This window comes from Labeo rohita, chromosome 5 (assembly GCF_022985175.1).
Source record: "Labeo rohita strain BAU-BD-2019 chromosome 5, IGBB_LRoh.1.0, whole genome shotgun sequence".
NCBI classification, from domain to species: Eukaryota; Metazoa; Chordata; class Actinopteri; order Cypriniformes; family Cyprinidae; genus Labeo; species Labeo rohita.
This window is the reverse complement of record NC_066873.1, coordinates 15,434,821-15,455,613: the sequence shown is the minus strand read 5'-3', so window position 1 is coordinate 15,455,613 and position 20,793 is coordinate 15,434,821. Positions and strand designations below refer to the sequence as shown.

The 20,793-nt window shown below is 35.5% G+C and overlaps 2 protein-coding genes across 3 annotated transcripts in view; both read right to left on the bottom strand.

The window, feature by feature from the left end:
- Positions 1–679: 679 nt before the first annotated feature.
- On the bottom strand, positions 680–8,222 carry lhfpl2b (LHFPL tetraspan subfamily member 2b). Its single transcript, XM_051108683.1, has 3 exons — positions 7,925–8,222; positions 4,484–5,086; positions 680–959 (listed from the first exon to the last, which is right to left on the bottom strand). Exons 2-3 carry the CDS (start codon positions 4,890–4,892, stop codon positions 703–705), a joined length of 666 nt encoding a protein of 221 aa, XP_050964640.1. The 5' UTR covers positions 4,893–5,086; positions 7,925–8,222; the 3' UTR covers positions 680–702.
- A 6,271-nt stretch (positions 8,223–14,493) lies between these two features.
- Positions 14,494–20,793, bottom strand: part of homer1b (homer scaffold protein 1b) — a 37,667-nt gene continuing 31,367 nt past the window's right edge. For both annotated transcript variants that reach the window (XM_051110632.1, XM_051110631.1), the window contains 4 exons: positions 16,867–17,023; positions 16,416–16,526; positions 16,252–16,332; positions 14,494–15,451 (listed from right to left, as the gene is read on the bottom strand). In XM_051110632.1, the coding sequence (XP_050966589.1) occupies positions 15,263–15,451; positions 16,252–16,332; positions 16,416–16,526; positions 16,867–17,023 (538 nt within the window). In that variant the 3' untranslated portion in view covers positions 14,494–15,262. The remainder of the gene's footprint in view (positions 15,452–16,251; positions 16,333–16,415; positions 16,527–16,866; positions 17,024–20,793) is intronic.

The window sequence follows — 20,793 nt, the reverse complement described above, 5'->3', positions numbered from 1 at the left end:
TGACCTGGGACCATATTGAGCAATTACTTCCTGTACACATTCTCAAGAAGCCAAGACCATAGTGTCGGTATTACGACATGCACTTTATTTTTCCTCTTTAGTCCATTTGGCTGTATAAGCCATTGTTGACAGATTACAAAATCTGCGTTCAACAAAAATACTCTTAAAACATGTGAATGTTCACCATATCATGCCATATAAGGACTGCTCGCGGTGAACGTGCAACATGATTGAGAGATACAAAGTGGCTCAAACACCTTTTGATTCAAGAATCACTTCTTATTTTACAGTTTAAAGAGACTAGGCCTATCACAGGGTAGTTATTTCAGTGAAATCTTTAAGAGAGTACACTACACTTATTTTCAGCATACCATTCCATACACTAAACTGCTTACAGTTTCAGCCATTAGTAAGTAGTAACAAATAAATCAAAATACTGATAAAACACATTTGCTTATAAACACAATGTTAATGCATTTGTTAGTTTCAGTAAGGTATTTTCATAGAAATAATTTTGATGCATATATTTGCACTGGCGATACAGCGATAGGATGAGATAAGAGTCAGTAAGCAAAAGCAAATACATTTGTAAAGTCTTTGATCAGTAGACCTACAGGTCTGAAATACATTCCCATTTATGCACCAGTTATTTCAATCAGTAAACATGGGACACAAATGATTTGAGTGGTTTGTGTTCACATCTCACAGCACACAAATGAGACTCCGTCCTTCTTCAATCTCATCCTGCACCTTGTCGCTGGAGGTGGCGATCTCAGCCTGGGCCGAAAACATAGCACAGATGAAAGTGAGAACAGTGCCTCCTATGGCTGTGTAGAAGGCCCAGCCCAGAGAACACAGGCCCACTTTATACGGGGAAGCATCCGGACCACAGTAGTCAACCACTTTCTTAGAGCCCCAGCCTGCAGGATAGAGCATCAGACCTAGGATGAGGAATAGACCTGCAAAGAGAAAATGGGAATGCTGTAATTACAAGGACAACCATTCCAAATAAACACATAAAAACACATACATGAGCATTGCAATACAGTTGCCAAGTTCTGGGTGATTGCAAGGTGGAGAGTGTGGGACAAGTTACAAGTTAGTCAATATAATGAAAAATTAACAATAAAATAACTAAAATAACACATTTTAAAGAGGATTTAGAGAAGATTTAGTTGTTCATCCAACTCTTAAAGTGATAGTTCACCAAAAAAATGAAAGTTCTGTCATTAATTACTGGCCTCATGTCTTTCCAAACCTATAAGACCTTTGTTCATCTTTGGAACACAAAAATTAAGATTTTTTTTTATGAAATCAAAAACCAAAGTTTATGGATTTACATTATGGTTGAACCACTGATGTCACATGGACTATTTTAACAATGCCCTTACTACCTTTGCTGTCTATGCAGGGTCAGAAAGCTCTTGGATTTTAACAAAAATATCTTAATTTGTGCTCTGAAGATGAAAATAATTAATGACAGAATTTTAATTTTTGGGTAAACTATCCCTTTAAAATTTGCAACTTACTTTGGAAATGGTGTGAATGGGTCATTACATGGTATTTTAATTTTATTATTATTGGAAACTAAATGCTAACTAAAGTTCCTCTTTCCTTGAAGACACACTCAGAACTAGAAGTTGAGATTTCTTTTTGTTTTCCTGACAACGGCCTGGTATCCCCTTTGAACTGTGTGATATCATCAGAAAAAACAACTTGAAAGGTTTCCCGGTAACCAGGATAACCCATGAGTCACGATTTCAATTCAGTGTCATTTTGTGCCTGTTGAAGCTATGTGATTATGCTTTTAAATAGATATTTATCTTAAAATCTAGGGTTTAATTGTTGTAAGTACTATTTAAAAGGCAAGGCAAAAACTCTTGCTGATCTAATCTTCATACCAAACAGAGCCGGTCACCGTGATCCCTCTATTTTATTCTGAGTTCTTCCTCTAAATAGGCAAGTGAGATCCTGTCTCTGAAGTCATGCTGAAGTTATGCTCTCACTATTCACAAATTACTCAATCACCATGTCGTAAATCTTTCAATGAAATTATACAAGAGCTGCATAGTTCACTTGTACCTGTTGTTGGTCTTGGTCTTCTATAAAATGAACCACAATATTTTTATTGTACCACAATACTTTATTATTCTAGCGTTTCCAGACATGACTGCAAGTATGATGCATTATGATGACTGATCTGTTAGTCCCTGGTATTTTGACTAAGAATGCCCTGCCACAGTCAACATTACAGCTCTGGTTTGAGAAATGATAACAAAAGTAAGTGTGGATTCCTTGGGCCAGATTCACAAAGCATTCAGATCAGCATGGAATAAAAATTCACCCTGTTTTCTAAATGCATGTTATAGATTGTGAATGATTTGTTTATGCTGGGTTTTTTTTGTTTTGTTTTTTTTTTTTGATTGTTTTTAATCAAAGTGTCATAACTCAATCTTCTGGGAACAATGTCAGATTTGTCTCTGGTGACAAATGCTGGACTTCTTCAATTATTTAGACTGCTTAAACCCTGCCCCTCTTAACTCTGCTTAAACATTTCTTTCTGTTTTGATAATCCATTACACTCAAATTTACATCAAGACACAGAAGAAAACATTTTTATCATGTTAAATAAAATTAACTACCAGTAAGTAGTAAAGACGTTTAATGTAAAGATATAAAGATGTTTAGTGAATTTATTTGGTTGTTTCAATTATTATGATTATTATTATATTGTTTTGTCCAATTATAAAATAGCCAAATTATCAGCAAATACATTCTGGTTAATGCTGTTAAAACTAATGCATTTTATGCACTTTACATTCAAAATGTTTTACACGTGTTGAAATATTGATTTATTTTTTAAAGAAGATTTTCATGAATTCAGTCCTTGTACCACCATCAGGAAAATTAAAGAAAGATACTCTTATGTTTAATGGAGACCTATTATGCCCCTTTCTGCAATATGTAATTTAAGTCTCAGGTTTTCTCCAGAATATGTCTGTAAAGTTTCAGCTCAAAATACTCCACAGATCATTTATTATATTAGCATTTTGAAAATGCCTATTTTGAGTGGAAGAAGACCACGCTGTTTTCGTGCATGTCTCTTTAAATGCAAATTAGCTGCTGCTCCTCACCTCTTTTTTCAGAGTAGAGCTGTGCAGGGTTGCCAGGTTTTCACAACAAAACCCACCCAACTGCTGCTCAAAACTAGCCTAAAACTAGCCCAATTGCTTTTCGAGGGGATCCCTCATTAAAATTGCGTTCAGGGGGATAAAATACACGCTTTTTTGTTGGGGTTCCCCTGGTATATTTGTATTTCAGGGGCTAAATATGATGTTATTGAGGGCGCTTCAACCCGCAGACATCAAAAACAACCCACGGCAACAGTGATAAAGTAGCGGGAAAACCGCAAACTTGGCAACACTGGAGCTGTGCCTTTACAGCTCATACCTCAGATACTCTTCCAAAAACATCATATGTTTTAAACCATATTAGTTTACACTTGTGATACAGCACGCACACAGAAAGCGGCTGTCAAACAGTATGCGAGTACTAAACTAAGCTCTCTTTCATGTCTTATTGCGCTTAAACTGTCAAATTCACACAAGTTTATGCTAAAAACACACAAGTTACAAAAACAAGTTGGTTATATCTTTGAAGGTAAACAGCAAGAAATTGCATGTTTATATTAGATCTGTGTGGCAGCAGCATAATATACAGTTAATAAGTCAATAAATCCACTACTCTCTCGTCTCCTTTGAGGCTGGGACTCTAAAATAGTGTTCTGTCCTCGTCTGTGCAGCCACAGACAGAACAGTTAGCATGCTTTGCTTTAGGGTTAGAACTGGTACAATGTTGCTCGCGAAAGCAAAATGGCCGCACCATGAGTGGAAACGTGCAGATCAAGGGGCAGTAATATTATAACAAAATCCTCTTTCTACGAAATCTGAGCAAAACAAAGTTACTGGGTTGTTCTTTTTCACATTTTCTAGGTTGGTAGATGCACTGGGGACACGATTATAGCACTTAAAAATGGGAAAAGTCTGATTTTTATGATATGTCATTTTTAATAGCTTGAACTTTTTTAAACCTTTTACCTCTGCATGCTGAGATCAAGCTCTGTTTTAGATCTGAAATAGGACTAACTTAACAAGGTTTTGTAAACACTGGAGACACCAGAGAGACGCTGAAGTAACATTTCCAATGCTGTAATATTTAGACTGTCTTTTCTGTAATGGCATGATGAGAGTGTTGAAGTTCATAATTAGATAGCATGGTCTTTGAGGTCACCAGAGGAATGTCAAAGCCTTGAAGCTGAGAGCTTAGAGCATTTTGGGGGCAGTTTCAGTGTCTCACTTAAATACACTCCCTAATTTTCTCTGTTTAGTTGATAGTGGTTCAAAGTTAAAGATGACCACCAACTGCCACCCCAAAAGACCAAGATTCTGAGAAAGCAGTGCTGGAGTAGACTTTCCCATCTTACCTGCTATTCCCTGCAGCAGGCCACACACATTGAATATGCTCTTCTTCAAGATACTCTGGAAGCACATGCTGAAAACCGAAAGGATGCCCACGACGGAAAGGAGAAAGATTCCGACGACTAGAAATATAACAGTGGCTTGCCAGAAGCCACTGGCTATTTCCATGAAGTCTGTGGCGTAGGGCCCACACTGGACCACCTTCTGCTGTGCCACCTTGATGCAGCGGCTATAGATACCCAAGGTGCGCTGGTCATTGCGGTGTGAAGCTGTGACGGTGATGTTGAACTCAGAACCATCTGGATATCCCACTAGCCATTCGGCGCTCATAAATGCCACCAGCTCAGCAAAGGCCACCACAATGCTCATCAAGGTCCACAACATAGAGCGACATGTGACTATGACGTGACACATTCTGCAACCTTTATGCCAGTACTTGAGAGGAGACGGTTTCTTCAAGCAGCAGCTAAGGCACGTCAGTGAAGTTCCATTGGGGTCATCATCACAGCTGAATCAGCACCAGATCTCCTCAAATAGCACCACAGAAGAACTCCTGAGCTCTTGGAACGTCCTGAGAGTATCCATGTACTGACACCAAATGAAGTAATCTATAAAGAAAAAAGAGAAGCATTTGTTTGAGAATGTTCAAATCAAAGCCATAAATCTAGATTGCTCAACAGCTCTGAATCAGCACACTGACGTCTGTACCAAGAACAATCCAATTTAATTCTGAGCTTTTCCAGTTCATAAACCTATCTGTAAATCTTAGTAACATGACACACTCTAAAAAATGCTGGGTTAAGTATCCACCTTTTTCTTTAACGCAGAAGTAAGCCTATGTGGGAGACTTCCAGTTCATTAGGCGCTATAGGGAAATAACGAGAAGAATAACAACATGCAGTAAACAGTAAAACTGTTTGCACTGCAAACCAGTGTGCTCACATTAAAATAATACGGTAAGACACACCATTTTGCAATATCAAGCACCAAATGAGCTGTTTTGTACAGCTAAATATAGCTGGATGCGGATGAGGCCAGAAGCTATGGCCTTGCCCGCTTTTACGATGAAGAAAAAGGTGCATATTGTATAAAAACATACAAATGATGTCACCATAATTGCCATGAGACTGTGATGTTTTCCTGAACACTCTACTCATCTGCTATTGGTCAGAAAAACAGGTCAATGTTGAGTCAACTCCTTAAAATATAGTTTTGCCTAAATTATGTTTTACTGGATGGAAGAAACCTGTCAAGCAGAAACCTGTCTTGTCACAGACTGTTAGTATTGTTATTTTTTTATAGAGAAGCCAGTTTAGGTTAAGTAAAAATGATGACTGAGGGGTACAGGATCGAAGAGGCAAGAAATACCTGGAATATTTAAAATTAGCATGACAAAGATATTCATAAAACAGAAAGTTTCAGTCATTTCACCCATCAGAGGATAGTGCTGCAAGCAATATAATACTTTCACCTAGGTCTATGTTACAACAGGTCCTTCCTGTGATACCACAAGATTGTGTAAGTAGCAAATGCCTGTTTGTACAAGTATGTAAGGTGATAAAATGAAGAACTTGAAATAACAAATTCTACTTCCTAATGCAGTCATAATATAAACACGACATTTCAGACTACAAATCTTGTAGTTTAAGTAAACTGAGGCTGAATACATGATGACAGGTAAGGTTTTCTTAAAGGAATGCTTCGTCCAAAAATGAAATTTCTGTCAGTAATTACTCACCCTCATGTCGTTCCAAACCCGTAAGACCTCGTTCATCTCCGGAACACAAATTAAGATATTTCTGATGAAATCTGAGAGCAACACAACTGACATGGTCAATGCCCAGAAAGGTAGTAAGATCACTGTTAAAATAGTCCATGTGACATCAATGGTTTAACCGTAATGTTATATGCTCTTGGATTACATCTAAAATATCTTCATTTGTGTTCTGAAGATGAACAAAGGTCTTACGATTTTGGAATGACATGAGGCTGAACAATTAACGACCGAATTTTCATTTAGTGCTGTGAGGGCAAGTGATATATAAATTTATTGGATGGGTGATTATTATGTCAGGTTAGGGTTAGTCTTGGTATCAAGCACTGTTTTATCATTTAAAACTCAGAAGCCAGGCAACCAGAGCCCTATTTCAAAGCTTGATGTCCCAGTGAATCTACAAATATGCATATACACAAAGTACATCTTGTGTTTAGAGCTTTTTCGTTGCTACCAATAAACATCTCTTTTCAGTCCTCAAGAATGATTGTTTGATTATTTGTGAGCTTCTCAACTAGACAGATAGGGCTGTTTACCTGAATGGCCAGAATGTTTCAGATCTCTAAGAAACACAAAGACTGAGCTCACGCTTAATTTAATTACACCACATGATTTCCCCAAAAAAGGAGGTAGCAAAGCAAAAAGGAAAGTGCCATGGATTCTTAAGGGGCCTGAAGAATGTCAGAGCCTGTTGCTGTGAGATGAGGACACAAAGGCCTCTCCTGCTGGTGAATTAACACAGTTCTGAAAAGGGATAAAGAGGTTCTCTACTTTTGAATGAAGATGGCTCCAGAAAGGCCCTAGTAGAAACGGTCACAGACTTTCAATGGTTAATTGGAGTTTTAATGGTTTCAACTGTAACGCTGCATCCAAAGCAGGTTGAAAGCTGCCAAGAAGCATTCATTGAATTCATGCTCAGGAACTGTGGAATGTCTTCCAAGATCAATATTAAATATTTCTAAAGAGGTCCAAAGGTGCTCAGCAATCAAACAAAACCTCAAAATCAGTCAAAACGTCCTATGTTATAAATCTAATCAGCTCCTGCTTTGTCAATATGCGGTTTTCATTGGCAGATTCTCACGTAAATGTTTACTGTGTAATTGTACCATACAGTGATGGTATCAACTGCTAGTACCATAGTGCATATAATGTTCAAACAAAACAATGCTATTTCCATGTTACTATTAAATTATGAAATATTTAGCCTCAAAACATGTTTCTAGGATACATATCCAAAAACATGGTATTGCCAAAGTGTCATGTTCAAAAAATCATGTTAGTTGACTTAACCCCTGAAACTGATCTTAAGGAGTCTACCGGCTTAAACTCGTGTTACTTCCAAGAACTTTCTTTTCTCGTGTCTCCAAACACAGTTACAATCTGTTTACCGATGTTTGCCTTAAAAGAACAAGTTCAAAAAGCAGTTTTATTGATATTTCGGAGATGAAGCAAGACAGTAAAGTCCTCTGGATCAATGCTCTCTTCTCTTGTTCTGTTTCTTTGAATGCACTACTAGTAAGTTGTTACATCCCACCACATCTAGATAAACTGATCTCTTTTGTTCAGCGTGACTTTCGACGATGTCAAAAGCTAGATTTCGACACAAATGAATTGGGACGAACAGCTACACGCAGGCAAAAAGGCAAACATAAAGTATTTGTAATCCTCTTACCTTAACGGCGGTGAACTAACGGGCTGTTCGCTGATTAGTGTTGAACTTCCTGATGTGCTGAGCGAATCTCTTCTGTTCTGACGCTACACGACAGGCGCCAGAAGGGAAGAGCCAGAGCAGAAACATTCAGTTTCACAAGCAGTGCTTTTGAATACTTGGAAAAGCATACGATATGGCATCGTTTAGAGATTACGGATCCTAGTTCGGTGCTAGTCTCAAAGCAATATCAGTTCTAGCACACTTCAGCTACTTTGCCATTGTTTCTTCACCGCCTCCTTTACTCCAGCCCCTCGGGAAGTTACAACGGCTTGGAATACGCCTATACGCCTAATATGTAGCCTAGGTAGACAGCTCACTACGAGCTCATGTTTTCTCTGCCTTGCCCTTTTTTTCTTTTTGAAGATGTTTAAATTTGTCTGGAGAATCTGATTCCTTTACCTAATCTGTCCATGGAAGGTAGTTTATGGAATGGTAGGGTGTTTCTTCAAATATAGTTTTGGCCCTGTGTGTCACACTCACATTCATGTTTAATTTGTTCATAACGTTCAACATTGTATATTTGTCACCGGTGAATTCTGTCATTTTCTGTCATTAACATTTCTACCTCAGTGTCATTTGCACCACATCTCAGTTATTGGGTTAAATAGCATTCAAAGGAGAAAATGATATTTTAAACATTTTTGGAATAAAAAGGCTTAGCATCTTTGGGTTGCTCAGTGTTTCACAAGCATTTGTTTCTGTATTGTTAATTCACAATTAAATTGCCTTCACATTTTTGTATAATTTCACAAAATTACAGCTTGAAAATTACACCAAATAAAAATATTAGGTTACTTTGTTTTTTTTTTTTTTTTTTTTTTTTTTTTTTTTGTTTTTGTTCATAGACTGCCATTCAAAAGTTTGGGATCAATATTTTTAATGTTTTGTTGTTGTTGTTGTTGTTGTTGTTGTTTTAATTAAGTTTCTTATGTTCATCATGGTTGTATCTATTTGATCAAAAATACAGGAAATTTTTGATTTTGTGAAATATTAATTTCAAATAATAAATAATAAAAAAGTTAAAAAGAGCAGCATTTATTCAAAATATAAATCTTTGTCACACTTTATATTAGGTGGCCTTAACTACTATGTACTTACATAAAGAAATAAGTGCAATGTACTTATTGTGGTCATATTGTATTGCAAAACACTTTTACTGCTATTGAGGTGGGATACGGGTAAGGTTAGGGACAGGTTTGGTGGTATGGGTAGGTTAAAGGGTAGGTTAAGGTGTAAGGGAAGGGTCAACAGTGTAACTATAAATGTAATTACAGAAATTAATTACAAATGTATTTACATACAGGTATTTAAAAAAATACAAGTACAATGTAAAGACATGCATGTACACAATAAATGCATTGTACCAAATGATTAATTTAAATAGTAGTTAAAGCAACCTAATTTTTTCTAACTATTAACAATAAAAATCTTTATTATCACTTTTTTAAAAGGCTTAGCATCTTTGGGTTGCTAAATGTTTCATAACTAGCATTTGTTTCTGTATTTGTTCTGTATTGTTAATTCACAGTTAAATTGCCATTCAAAAGTTTGGGATCAGTAAGATTTGTAATGTTTTTTTGTTTTTTGTTTTTCAAATAAGTTTTTTTATGCTCATCATGTATTTATCTATTTGATAAAAAAATACAGAAAAAAATAATTTTGTGAAATATTATTGCAAATAAAATAACATAAAAAATTTCTAAATTATAAAAAGTTAAAAAGAACAGCATTTATTATCTATTTACAAAACAGAAATCTTTTCTAACAATAAAAATCTTTACTATCACTTTTTATCAATTTAACACATCCTTCCTGAATAAAAGTATTAATGTCTTTAAAAAACAAAAAAGAAAAAAAAAATACTGACTCAAACGTTTGAATAGTAGTCTGTACTGTAACACAAAATTTCTATTTTGAATAAACACTGTACTTAACTTTTTATTTATCAAAAATTCCTGAAAAAGTATCACAGGTCACAAAAATATCAAACAGCACAACTTCCAACATTAGAATGATTTCTGAAGGATCATGTGACACCAAAGAGTAATGATGCTGAGAATTCAGCTTTGCTTTACAGGAATAAATTATATTTTAAAGTATATTAAAATAGACAACCAGTATTAGAAATTGCAATAATATTATAGAATATTACTATTTTTTTCTGTAGTTTTGATCAAATAAATACAGCGTTGATGAGCCTCCATTAAAAAACATTAAATGTTTTACTGATCCCAAACTTTTGAACAACAGTGTACATCATAACTTATTTTGATGAATGATTTAGACCCACCTACATCATTTTTACAAAAGAAATATTGAAATGGTTTGTGTTAGTCATTGTTGACATAATAATAATAGTTTATATAATAATAATAACATTATAATTCATATTTATATGACACTTTTTAATGTGATCTTAACAAATAAAAATGTATTATTGTTATTACAAATCAGCCCAGGCCATGCCTGGCTGCAGATTAGCCATTCTACAAATATTACGTGAAGATTGCAAGTCTGCAATAGTTTAAGTATGAATATTTCGAGGCCAGAGTAGTAAAAAGATTCCATAAAAGGACGTTAAAGTATGAATTAACAAAAGTGTTGTAGTACTTATATGTCCACTCTAGAGGGCTATATTGTGCCTGTTACTGTAAACGAGTGAAGACGACGATTGAGGGATCCTGGGTTGTGTGTACACAGTCTGTACTGAAAGGTAATAAAAAAAAAAACACAATGTTCTAAATCAAAGTCAAAACAAACTGATGCGTTACTGTGTACTGCTATATTTTGGATTGTTAGATAAAGTTTAAACAAGGGTTAAATACCATGCAAAAACCTGACAAATACCTTGACTGTGTTTCATCCTAAACTAATCTGCCCTGCAGCATTCAGGTCTGTTTTATTCCAGTCAAACTTTTGGATGTAATCTCGGTGTATAAAAATTAGGAAATGCTGCACTGATTTGCCAGTGAGTGAAATATCTATATTAAGATGGTGAAATACTTAGTACATCCTAAATGATCAAATGACATATACCAACCTTTTTATTAATTTTATTGCTCAATTTGTCTAAAATAACCTACTAATATTTACTTTACCAAATGTATTGTTCTTGAAATGACAAAGACAGCCCACTGTTCACTGTAATCCTGTTTCTGTGTATCTGTCCTGGTTTGTTTTTTAAAAACCGACTGTTACTTTCCTTGGCTGTAACATTTTAAAAGACGTCTAGATTGAGATGAAGCAGACTGGAGCAGTTTAATCTGCAGGGGAACAGAGTCTAGGACGGGCCAAAGGGCTCATCAGTGTCCTCAGACTGAGCTGCTTAGACATATAGTCAATACCTACAACAGCTCTACTGGAAGGTAATGCATTTCAATCCCAATAGTCTCTTTAGAAGAGGAAAGAATCCATATCCAATACAAAACAATTCTTGCCATTGTAATTTCTGCAGGGCCCAACAATAAGATTTTTTCTGCTGGCTCAGTAAAGTGAAAAAAATAATATACTTAATTAAAACAAGCTTAATTAAAATGAACTGCTGTACATTTTTTGTTCGGTCCAAGGCGACCTCACTCCTACAATTTTGTATGATTTCTGTGACGGTTAAGGTTAGGTGCGGTCCTTCGTATGAATATCTACAAATTTGTGAATTTTGTGAAATCCATACGACTCTTCACAAATCGTATGAATTTGTACAAATTAGCCACCTTGTCAAAAATGTACGAATTGCCATGAGATTAATATGCTTAAATATGTGTAAAATTTTAGTTTACTTAATCCATTTGTTTTGGGACTAGGCCTACATAAATCATCATTGTTGCATTAACAGAATTTTTTAGTTCCCAGCATGCTTTGCGGCTTGGTGAAGAGACTAAATGTTGAAATTAAGTATTATTATGTTTCTGAGTGAAGTGAAAGACCAGGAAGTGTTTAATTTTTAGCTATTCTGGACATTTAAAAGAGTCATGTATAAAAAATGCTGGAGAGTAGAGCTCATGATTAGATTGTGGGTGGCAACATCACATTTTAAACTACTGGTTAGTGTATGGGTCATTTTATAATTGTGGGTAAATCTCATGTCCGTGGAGTATATTTTTAATATATTTTCATCAATATAAATCCCCGATGCCTAATTTTTCTAGTACACAAATACATTTTTCCCAATCACATTACTAAGCCATATCTTTTGTTCAAAAATGATGTTCATATCACATACAACCCTGGTATTCAGCTGTCCGATTTTGTAAAGTTGCTCATTGTACTCTGCATTTAAGCATGAAAATTACCTCAAATATAAATTAGGTTCATAGTTTTGTTCAGTTAGATTAGGTTATCAAGGCATTTGGGTGTGCACTTCAAAAATAATGTGTTTTTTTTATTTAACTTGTTTTATTTGTGTCTGAAACACCATTGTCAACTAAGTTACCCACTAGAAAACCCCCATAAAAAAGGAATGGTCTGCCCCATTCTCACGTAATTTGCACAGTATGACGATATTTCCTCTAGAAGCACATGGATGAAACATTAGAAGTTATGTTCTCCCTCTTTCCCCTTATATTGGTTAAACTAGCAAACCTGTGTCAAGAGTGGATTAATTGACTGTCAGCAGTGTTACACAAGTATTATTGCTGCAAATTTTAACAAGACAATTTAACTAAAACTTGTGTTTTTTTTATGAAAATATATTTCTAAACATACCATATGCTCAGTAGGTCCAGGCTTCCATGTTGAGTATAGGCCCATAACATAAAAAATGTCAACTAAGTTACCTGTCAGCTGTGTTACCCAGTAAAGATAACATGGTGGACAGTAGCAAACATAGATGGTATTTTATGTACATATTCCTACAGATAACCTTTATTTATATAGCACTTTATACAGTACAGATTGTTTCAAAGCAGCTATGTAAGATCATGTTTGGGTTTTTGGGAAAAAAGAAAACTTTTTTTCTTCACATTGTCAAATTCTAAATGTACCCCTAATTACAGAATGACCCGTATGTTGGTTTGCTTAATTAGAAATAGCTGTTTTAATGCCAGTGTGGTGAAAAGCGATTATATTTGCGTAACATTGAGGAATAATACTCAATAAAATTAAGCTGATACAACTAACAACACTGATTACTTCATTTAAAAATGTGTTTGAAATAAAAATAAATAAATACATGAAATAAAACATTTTTAGTGTAGCCCCAACACAAAATAATGTCATTTTGCAATGCATTTTTATATTTGCTAGAAATATTACAAATAATTTTGACTTATTGAACAAACTGACGTATTGATGAACGCTTAAAATCATAAAGCAGATGAGAGTGATTGATGATGTTTATGTTTATGCTGGAGAAGAAATGTTATGTGAAGGTTAAATAAATATGTATATACTGACCTCTAATTTTAATTTTCCGCTCTGATCTGTTTATCCCACAAGGGCCTGATGCACCTGGATACAGCTGGCATCATGATCAGGATGATGTTCCTTGTTTTCGTTAGCCATTATCATTAGAACATCTCTGCCTTTGGGGCACCAGCATAGAGCTAAACGACATTAATTCTGTTCTAGTACTACTTCTAACCACAAGGTGTCGCTCGAACCCAACTGAAGACTTGTGGTACTTGCACCACTCGGTTGCGTTACTCTACCACACACACTGATATGCTGAACGTGTTTGTGGACAGTGTAGAGAAGATAATGCCAATGAAAAAGCTGCTTTTGTGAAGCTAACCTTCAAGGACCATTGCTTTGAAAAACCTTGATATATCGGGAAAGCCTAATTTTAAAACAGCCATTTCAATTAACAAAATCACTAAGGGAATTTTTATGATGAAAAAAATATTTTTAAAAAAACTAAAAACCTTTATGTAATAAACCATGAACAGTTAAAAGATATATATATATATATATATATATATTGTTATGGACAAAAATGAAGCCACTGAATTTTTTTTTTTCTTTCTCTCCTTTCCTCTGATGTTGCTATAATGTACTTTATGCAGGCGTTGGAGAAAAGAAAGGAATGTTCTTAAGGGTCCTGTGACAAAGGAAGACCCACTGCGGATCCTTTATTGTAAGGCTTACTCTCTGAGCCCAAATTTTGTTCTGGTTTCCATGAATTTAAATAACAGCCCTGTCCTTAATGCAAATGGCTCTGTGAGGAGAAAATTGATTTTTCTCTCACAGATTGTGGGTCTTAATGTTATAAAACCTCGATGAGTCACGCTGTCATTCTCTCTCTTCGTTTCTAAAGAACAATGTGGCGAGATATCTTTAAATAGTCTTTATTAACATTGGGAAATTTAAAACAGAATTTTCCCACATATAAATACAATCATACTGACAGTGATCTATGTATCGTAATACCCATCAGCAGGATGGACTTTTTAAATATTACAATAATATTGTTATTGAAAATCGTAAGGAATCGAGTACATAATTGCATTTGGTAAGTCAACAAACAAAGGAAGATCCTCGTCTTCAAGAAAATCCTGAAAAATGTATAGATACGGGTTATTATAAGGCCAATACGATCCAAAAGCATTACACTGGTCATCGGACAAATCCAGAGTTTACCTACAACAGACCAAAAATTCATCCTGTCCATCGACTGTTTGAGTACCTGACGGATGCATTGAGGTGGCTCGCACTAATCTGGCATACAGACGCTCACACTAATATTGCTCAGTGTATATTACAGGCCTAAAGCATATATGCCACATCTACGTCTCTAAATATCTAGAGCTTTTTAGGTCAGCGGTTGAGTATCCTGAAACTTTGACTGACTGAACATTGAGGCAGTTTCCATGAAGGGGAAGAGGCAAGCCAATAACATTTGGCTACGACATATGGCTCTGAATATCCAGTCTTAAAATACGACTGAAGATCCAGTCAGTGTAGTGTCCTCAGCAGCATAAGAAACGTCCATGAACGCCAACAGCCAGGCACACGAAACCAGCACCTTTAAAAAGTAGGAGCCTACATGCAGCCATGTTCTTTGCAGGCTGCCTAATTCAGGGGGGAAATTCAAGGAAACATCGATAAAAGTACAGGTGTATTGTCGACAATAAAATTCGGTAGGTAGCAGTGGCACTGAAAAGAATGAACCCACCTCAAAAATACAAAATCAAGTGCAACCAAAGGTTAATCATTCCGTGTAAGTGAGTGAAAGAGAGTCAGACGGTCGAGACGGTGCTCGAAAGTACACCAGACTCTCTCGGCCTGAATCGGACGCTGTGTATTTCGTAAAGGAGGAAAGTGGCATCAAAATCAGTCAAGTTTTGAGGCGAGAGGCGGAGGAGTCTAGCTGTCCTCTATGAGCTTAGCTAGGTTGTCTCTCAGCTCTGTCAGCTCGAAGATCTTTCCGTCCAGAATCTCCAGCAGGGTTTTGAGGTTCTTGCGGAGGTTCTCCTGATCCACTTGACTTGACTCCAGACGTTGCTCCAGATCAGCCAACTGCTCCTCAAGCTCCTTATTCCGCACATCTGTCTCCTGTAACACATACGCCATTTCTCTTCAATTAATCTGCATTAATTTAGTGACAATAACTGATTTCTATTGGAATACACTACAGTCAAAAGTTTTTAAACAGTGAGATTTTTTATGTTTTTAAAGAAGTCTCTTCTGCTCATCAAAACTGCATTTATTTTACCCAAAATACAGCAAAAACAGTAACATTTTGAAATATTTTTACTATTTAAAATAACTGCTTTCTATTTAAATATATATTTTAAAATGTATTACTGTGATTTCAAAGCTGAATTTTTAGAATCATTACTCCAGTCACATGATTCTTCGATGCTGAAAAATTAGCTTTGAAATCACAATAATAATAAAAAATAAATTACATTTTAAAATATATTCAAAAAGAAAACAATTATTTTAAATAGTAAAAAAAGTTTTTGCTATACTTTGAATCAAATAAATGCAGGCTTGCTGAGCAGAAGAGACTTTTAAAAAAAAAAAAACATTTAAAAATCTGTTTTTAAACTTTTGACTAGTAGTAGTGTATATTTTAAAATATACACTACTATCCTGTGATAGTAAAGCTGATTTTTCGGCTGCCAATATTCCATATACATTGTGAAAACTGTGGTACATTTTTTCAGAATTATTTGATGAATAGATAGTAAAAAAAAAAACAGCTAATTGAAATCTTTTTTAACATTATCAATGTCTTTCGATTAATTTAAAATTTGGTTCTCACTGAATCAAAATTTTAATTTAATTCAAAATTCATACTGACCCCAGACTTTTATATATATATGTACATTTTTTAAGACAGTCCGTACCTCTAACTTTTTGGTGAGTTCATCTTTCTGAGTTTGAAGCTGCTTTGCATTTTCTACTTCTTCTTTCAATCGCACCATTTCCTATGAAGAACACACAGGAAAGACATTTTAAACAGCATAGAACAATTCTGCAAAGCTAATAAAACATACAGTACAACTAGTACCTCTTCTTTTGCCTTTAATGTGCACTCCAGCTCCTCTATTGTTTGGTTCAGCTCCGTTTTCTGGGATTTGATCACATTGGTTTGACTACTCTGACTTTCCAATTCTGAAACCTGCAGAACAAAGATAAAAACAGTTGTTGCTTTTTGCAAATTTAGTTACAAAGATCTAAACATAAGGCACATTGATTGAGAGTGATTTGGTAAAGTCTTTTTTTGTGAGGCCATGGAAAAAAAGAAAAAAGTTGAGCAGAGTTGAACTTGTGAATGAGCAGCAACAGTAACAACCAATGAAAATGCAGACACTAAATTAATTCACTGTCAGTGTGAACACTCCATCAACACTGTCACAGACAGTTTTAGTTCAAGACAAGACTAGATCTATTGAACTGCAGAATGGTATGTTCTTGATATGGAGTTACAAATGGTAAAGGTCAACCCTCCCCCTCCTCACCCGTTTGTGTAGCCTTTCAGCCTCCTCCTGATAAGCTGCTAGCTGCTGTTTCCATTGTTTGACGTTGGCCGTGGACTCCAGCAGAGCAGCTGTGAGCTTGGCATTGTTGCTCTTTAGTGCCGCGAGCTCTGCTTCCCAGTGTTTGTTGGTAGTCGGGCTGTAAAAGAAAAAGAAAAAAATTAAAAACCAACTTGAATGACTTATATCCTTGATTGTCCATGTCCATTTTAGACTGAGGATTCAATCTATAGACCAGGGGTTTTCAAACTTACTATCCTCAAAGTACCCCAACATTCCTCTGTGAGGAAGCTATACTGTAAAAAAACAACAACAAAAAAAACACAATTCGTTGAGTCAACTTAAAATAATTTGTTACCCTGCTCCCTTAAAATTTTAAGTTCAGTCAACTCAAATAAGTTCAGGCAACTTGAAAAGTTTAGTTGTTAAGTCACAACTTAAGCTAAAAATGCATTTTGTTAAACTTCAAAGCTGGGCTTGTTACCCAGCTGACTTAAATTTTTGAGTTGAATCAACCCAAATATATAAGTTGCCACTTAATACAACTTAACATTCAACATCAAGTTGACCAAATTTTTCTGAGTACACTGGACTTAAAATATAAAGTATTTTAAGTTGACTCAACAAACTGTTTTTTACAGTGAAATATAAAGGCAGCTATATATTTTCACGTATAAAGGCTTAAAGGGAGAAGAAATTGTTGAATAAAGTTGTTATTTTTGTTTTCTTGTATTCTCGTAGCCTCAAATTTAATTGCATGGAGTATTTTAATTATGTCCTTACTAACTTTCTTGGCCTTGAATGTGTCAGTTGTGTTGCTGCCTATGCAGGGTCAGAAAGCTCTTGGATTTCATCAAAAGTATCTTAATTTGTGTTCTGTAGATGAACAAAGGTCTTATAGGTTTAAAACGACATGAGGGTGAGTAATTAATGACAGACTTTTCATATTTGGGTGAACTATCGCTTTAAATACTGTGTGTAAAAATACAAAGAATGGTATTCCTGTTGAAAAATAAAAAACTGGTTAGGTATTTTTTGAAGCATGGCAGCTGGTTTCAGCTGGTTTAAGCTAGTCCTGAGCTGGTTATAAGCTGGTTCCGAGCTGTTTAGGAGCTGTTTAGGACCAGCACATGACCAGCTCATAACTAGCTCATAACCAACTAAGGACCAGCTTAAACCAGCTCAAACCAACTGCCATGCTTCAAAACAGTTAACCAGCATATGCTGTTTTTTTTTTCAATAGGGATTATAAATACTTTTTTCTAAAACTGAACGATTAACTTTTATATTGTCACAGTACTGAAGCCAGCACAAATGATTAAAATAGTATCTTGAGAATATTGCTTTGTATTAAGTACACTAATATAAGATGTATAAATGTTTAAAACAAACTACGACTGTCAATAGCATAATATAACTAGAATTATTATTTCTGACCAGTTTTCAAAGACCAGAATTAAACAGTAATTTCATATTAAGTTTAATTAATATCTTATACTACCATTCAAAGTTTTGGAATCAAAAGGATTTTTTTTTGTTTTTTATATTTTTATTCAGCAAGGGTGCATTAAATTAATCAAAGTTAAGTTTGATAAAGTTAAGGAATTTATGTTACAATTCTTTTTCACTTTCTTTTTAAAAGAAACAAAGAACTGATGAAAAACGGCTTGTAACATTGAAAAATAATAAGAAATGTTTCTTGAGCGTCAAATCAGCACATAAGAATGATTTGTGAAGGATCACGTGACACTGAAATCTGGAGTAACGACATGAAAAAAGTTTTACCATCATTTTTGATCAACTTCTTTCATAAACATTTTAAAACCTTATCGACCCCAACTGTTTGAACAGTACTGTATCTTAAAACACCCTTAAAAATGTTTTGTATTTTTTTCCCTCAAATGATCCACAAATCCCCAAGCACTAAATTATGGCCCTCTGGTGGTCCAAGGACCCCAGTTTAAAAACTCTTTTGCAGACTGTGTGTTGAAGTGGACGTAGGAGGAACGGCAGTTTAACCGTGACTGTAATTAAAGTTGGATTTGGGTACAAGAGGTTTTTAATTTGACCTTTCTGTGTTTTACCAAGACTTGGACGCAGTTCAAGATCAATTAACAAGGGTTATTACAAAGTCCAAGTTCTATATCATTTGCATAATTATTACACTAAAAAGACTGATGGAATGTGACAAGCTGAAATAGACCAAAGCAAAATGTCAACTAATGATTATAAAGAGACTCAAGTCTCAAAGACAAAAGAAAGAAGCTCATTCTTTGGTTGCGCAATGACCATCTCTCATCAGTCCATCTGTGTTCTTCATGCGGTGACAAACAAAATCAAGCATAAATTAACAATGTGCTCTGATCCTCATGTACTGACAAAAAAATAAACTGCGATGCTGTCACAGGGCCAGCAAACACCAACCAACCAACACATAATGAGGAATCCCATCCGCTGTCATCCTGCTTAACATCTCATCACACATCCTACTGCCTCCCGCCACGCACTCCACCCCAGCTTAACCACGCAACCAGCACTCAAACACGTGTAGCGAACCAACAAGAGTCCTCAGCTTTATCGCCTACGCTACGGAGCGACGCCAATTCCCTTTCATCTCCCCCAGTGCCACCACCTCTGCTGCGGCTGACGTGATCGCCTCCTCCCCCGACCCCCGTTCTGACAGACAACACCTCAACCCACACACTCCGACTCCTACTGAAGCTGTGACACAACGGGCTGGAGACACACATGGCTATAAAATGCCGCACACAAGGAGAAGAAATGCTCATCTGCGGGAGAAAGAGAGGAGAGAAGATGAGAGTTTCAGCTTCAAGCTAAGAGAAACAGGGACTTCAGTCTGGTAAGTCAAAATATGTTGTATATTATAGACTGTTTAAATGCTTGTTCAGTTTTTTTTTTATTAAATATAGACTTGGATCTAACAGTTTTCATTGTAATATTGAGGGGAATTTGCTGAGTGCAACTTTCTGGACTTATCTTCACTATATATATATATATAATAATATTTTAGTCTAAAGTGGTTGAAGATTTAAATATATTTTTTTTATTTTATCCTTCCGTTTTATTTCGTTCTCAATATTTAAATCGTATTTATGATGTATTTTTGTGATTTATACATGTAATAAATTATTTTAATTTGAATTCAAGTCTTTCAAGCCTCTCATTTCATATATAATAAGTGTATTTGGACTTTTACGCTATACTTTAAAACATATGTCATTGCATTATATATGAAATATTAATCTGAGCGTCTTATTTTAAAGGGCCATTGTGTATTAGCAGGTGCACAGAAGCATTTGGCTGTCCACATTATATAACAACAAAGAAGAGCCTAATGTCAGTGTGGCTGTCCTTCAGGCCTGCTGAATGTGAATCAATAAACAATCTCCATCTGATCGTTCTTCTATTCAGAGCTCCAGCAGCCCAGTAATCAACATGCATATCATTTCAACGGACTCACACCTCTCTGTCAAATGTATACATTTTAGTTCACCAATAAATTGGATTTTTTTCCATATGCCACCTAAAGAGCAGCTCTTAATGAAGTTTTAAGACTATTGATTGGCGTATCACACGTTTTGCTGTACGTCTCATATTAAGCCCCACTGTAAATGTGATTCACTACACTGTGGCAACTGCCCAAGCGGCCCTCAACACTCACTTTAATGTACTGCACAAGACTGTGGGTGAGAGAATTACTGTTTGAAGAAATGCCTTCAAATCACTCACCATGTAATAAAAGCCAAAGCAGAACAAATACACTCTACAGGCTAATCTATGACCCATAAACACCTTTACACATTCATCAACTGACAGGAACAGTATTTTTGAAGGGGAATTTTGTCAGGTCATCTTTAAGGGAACGAAAGTCTCACATAATATTAAAGT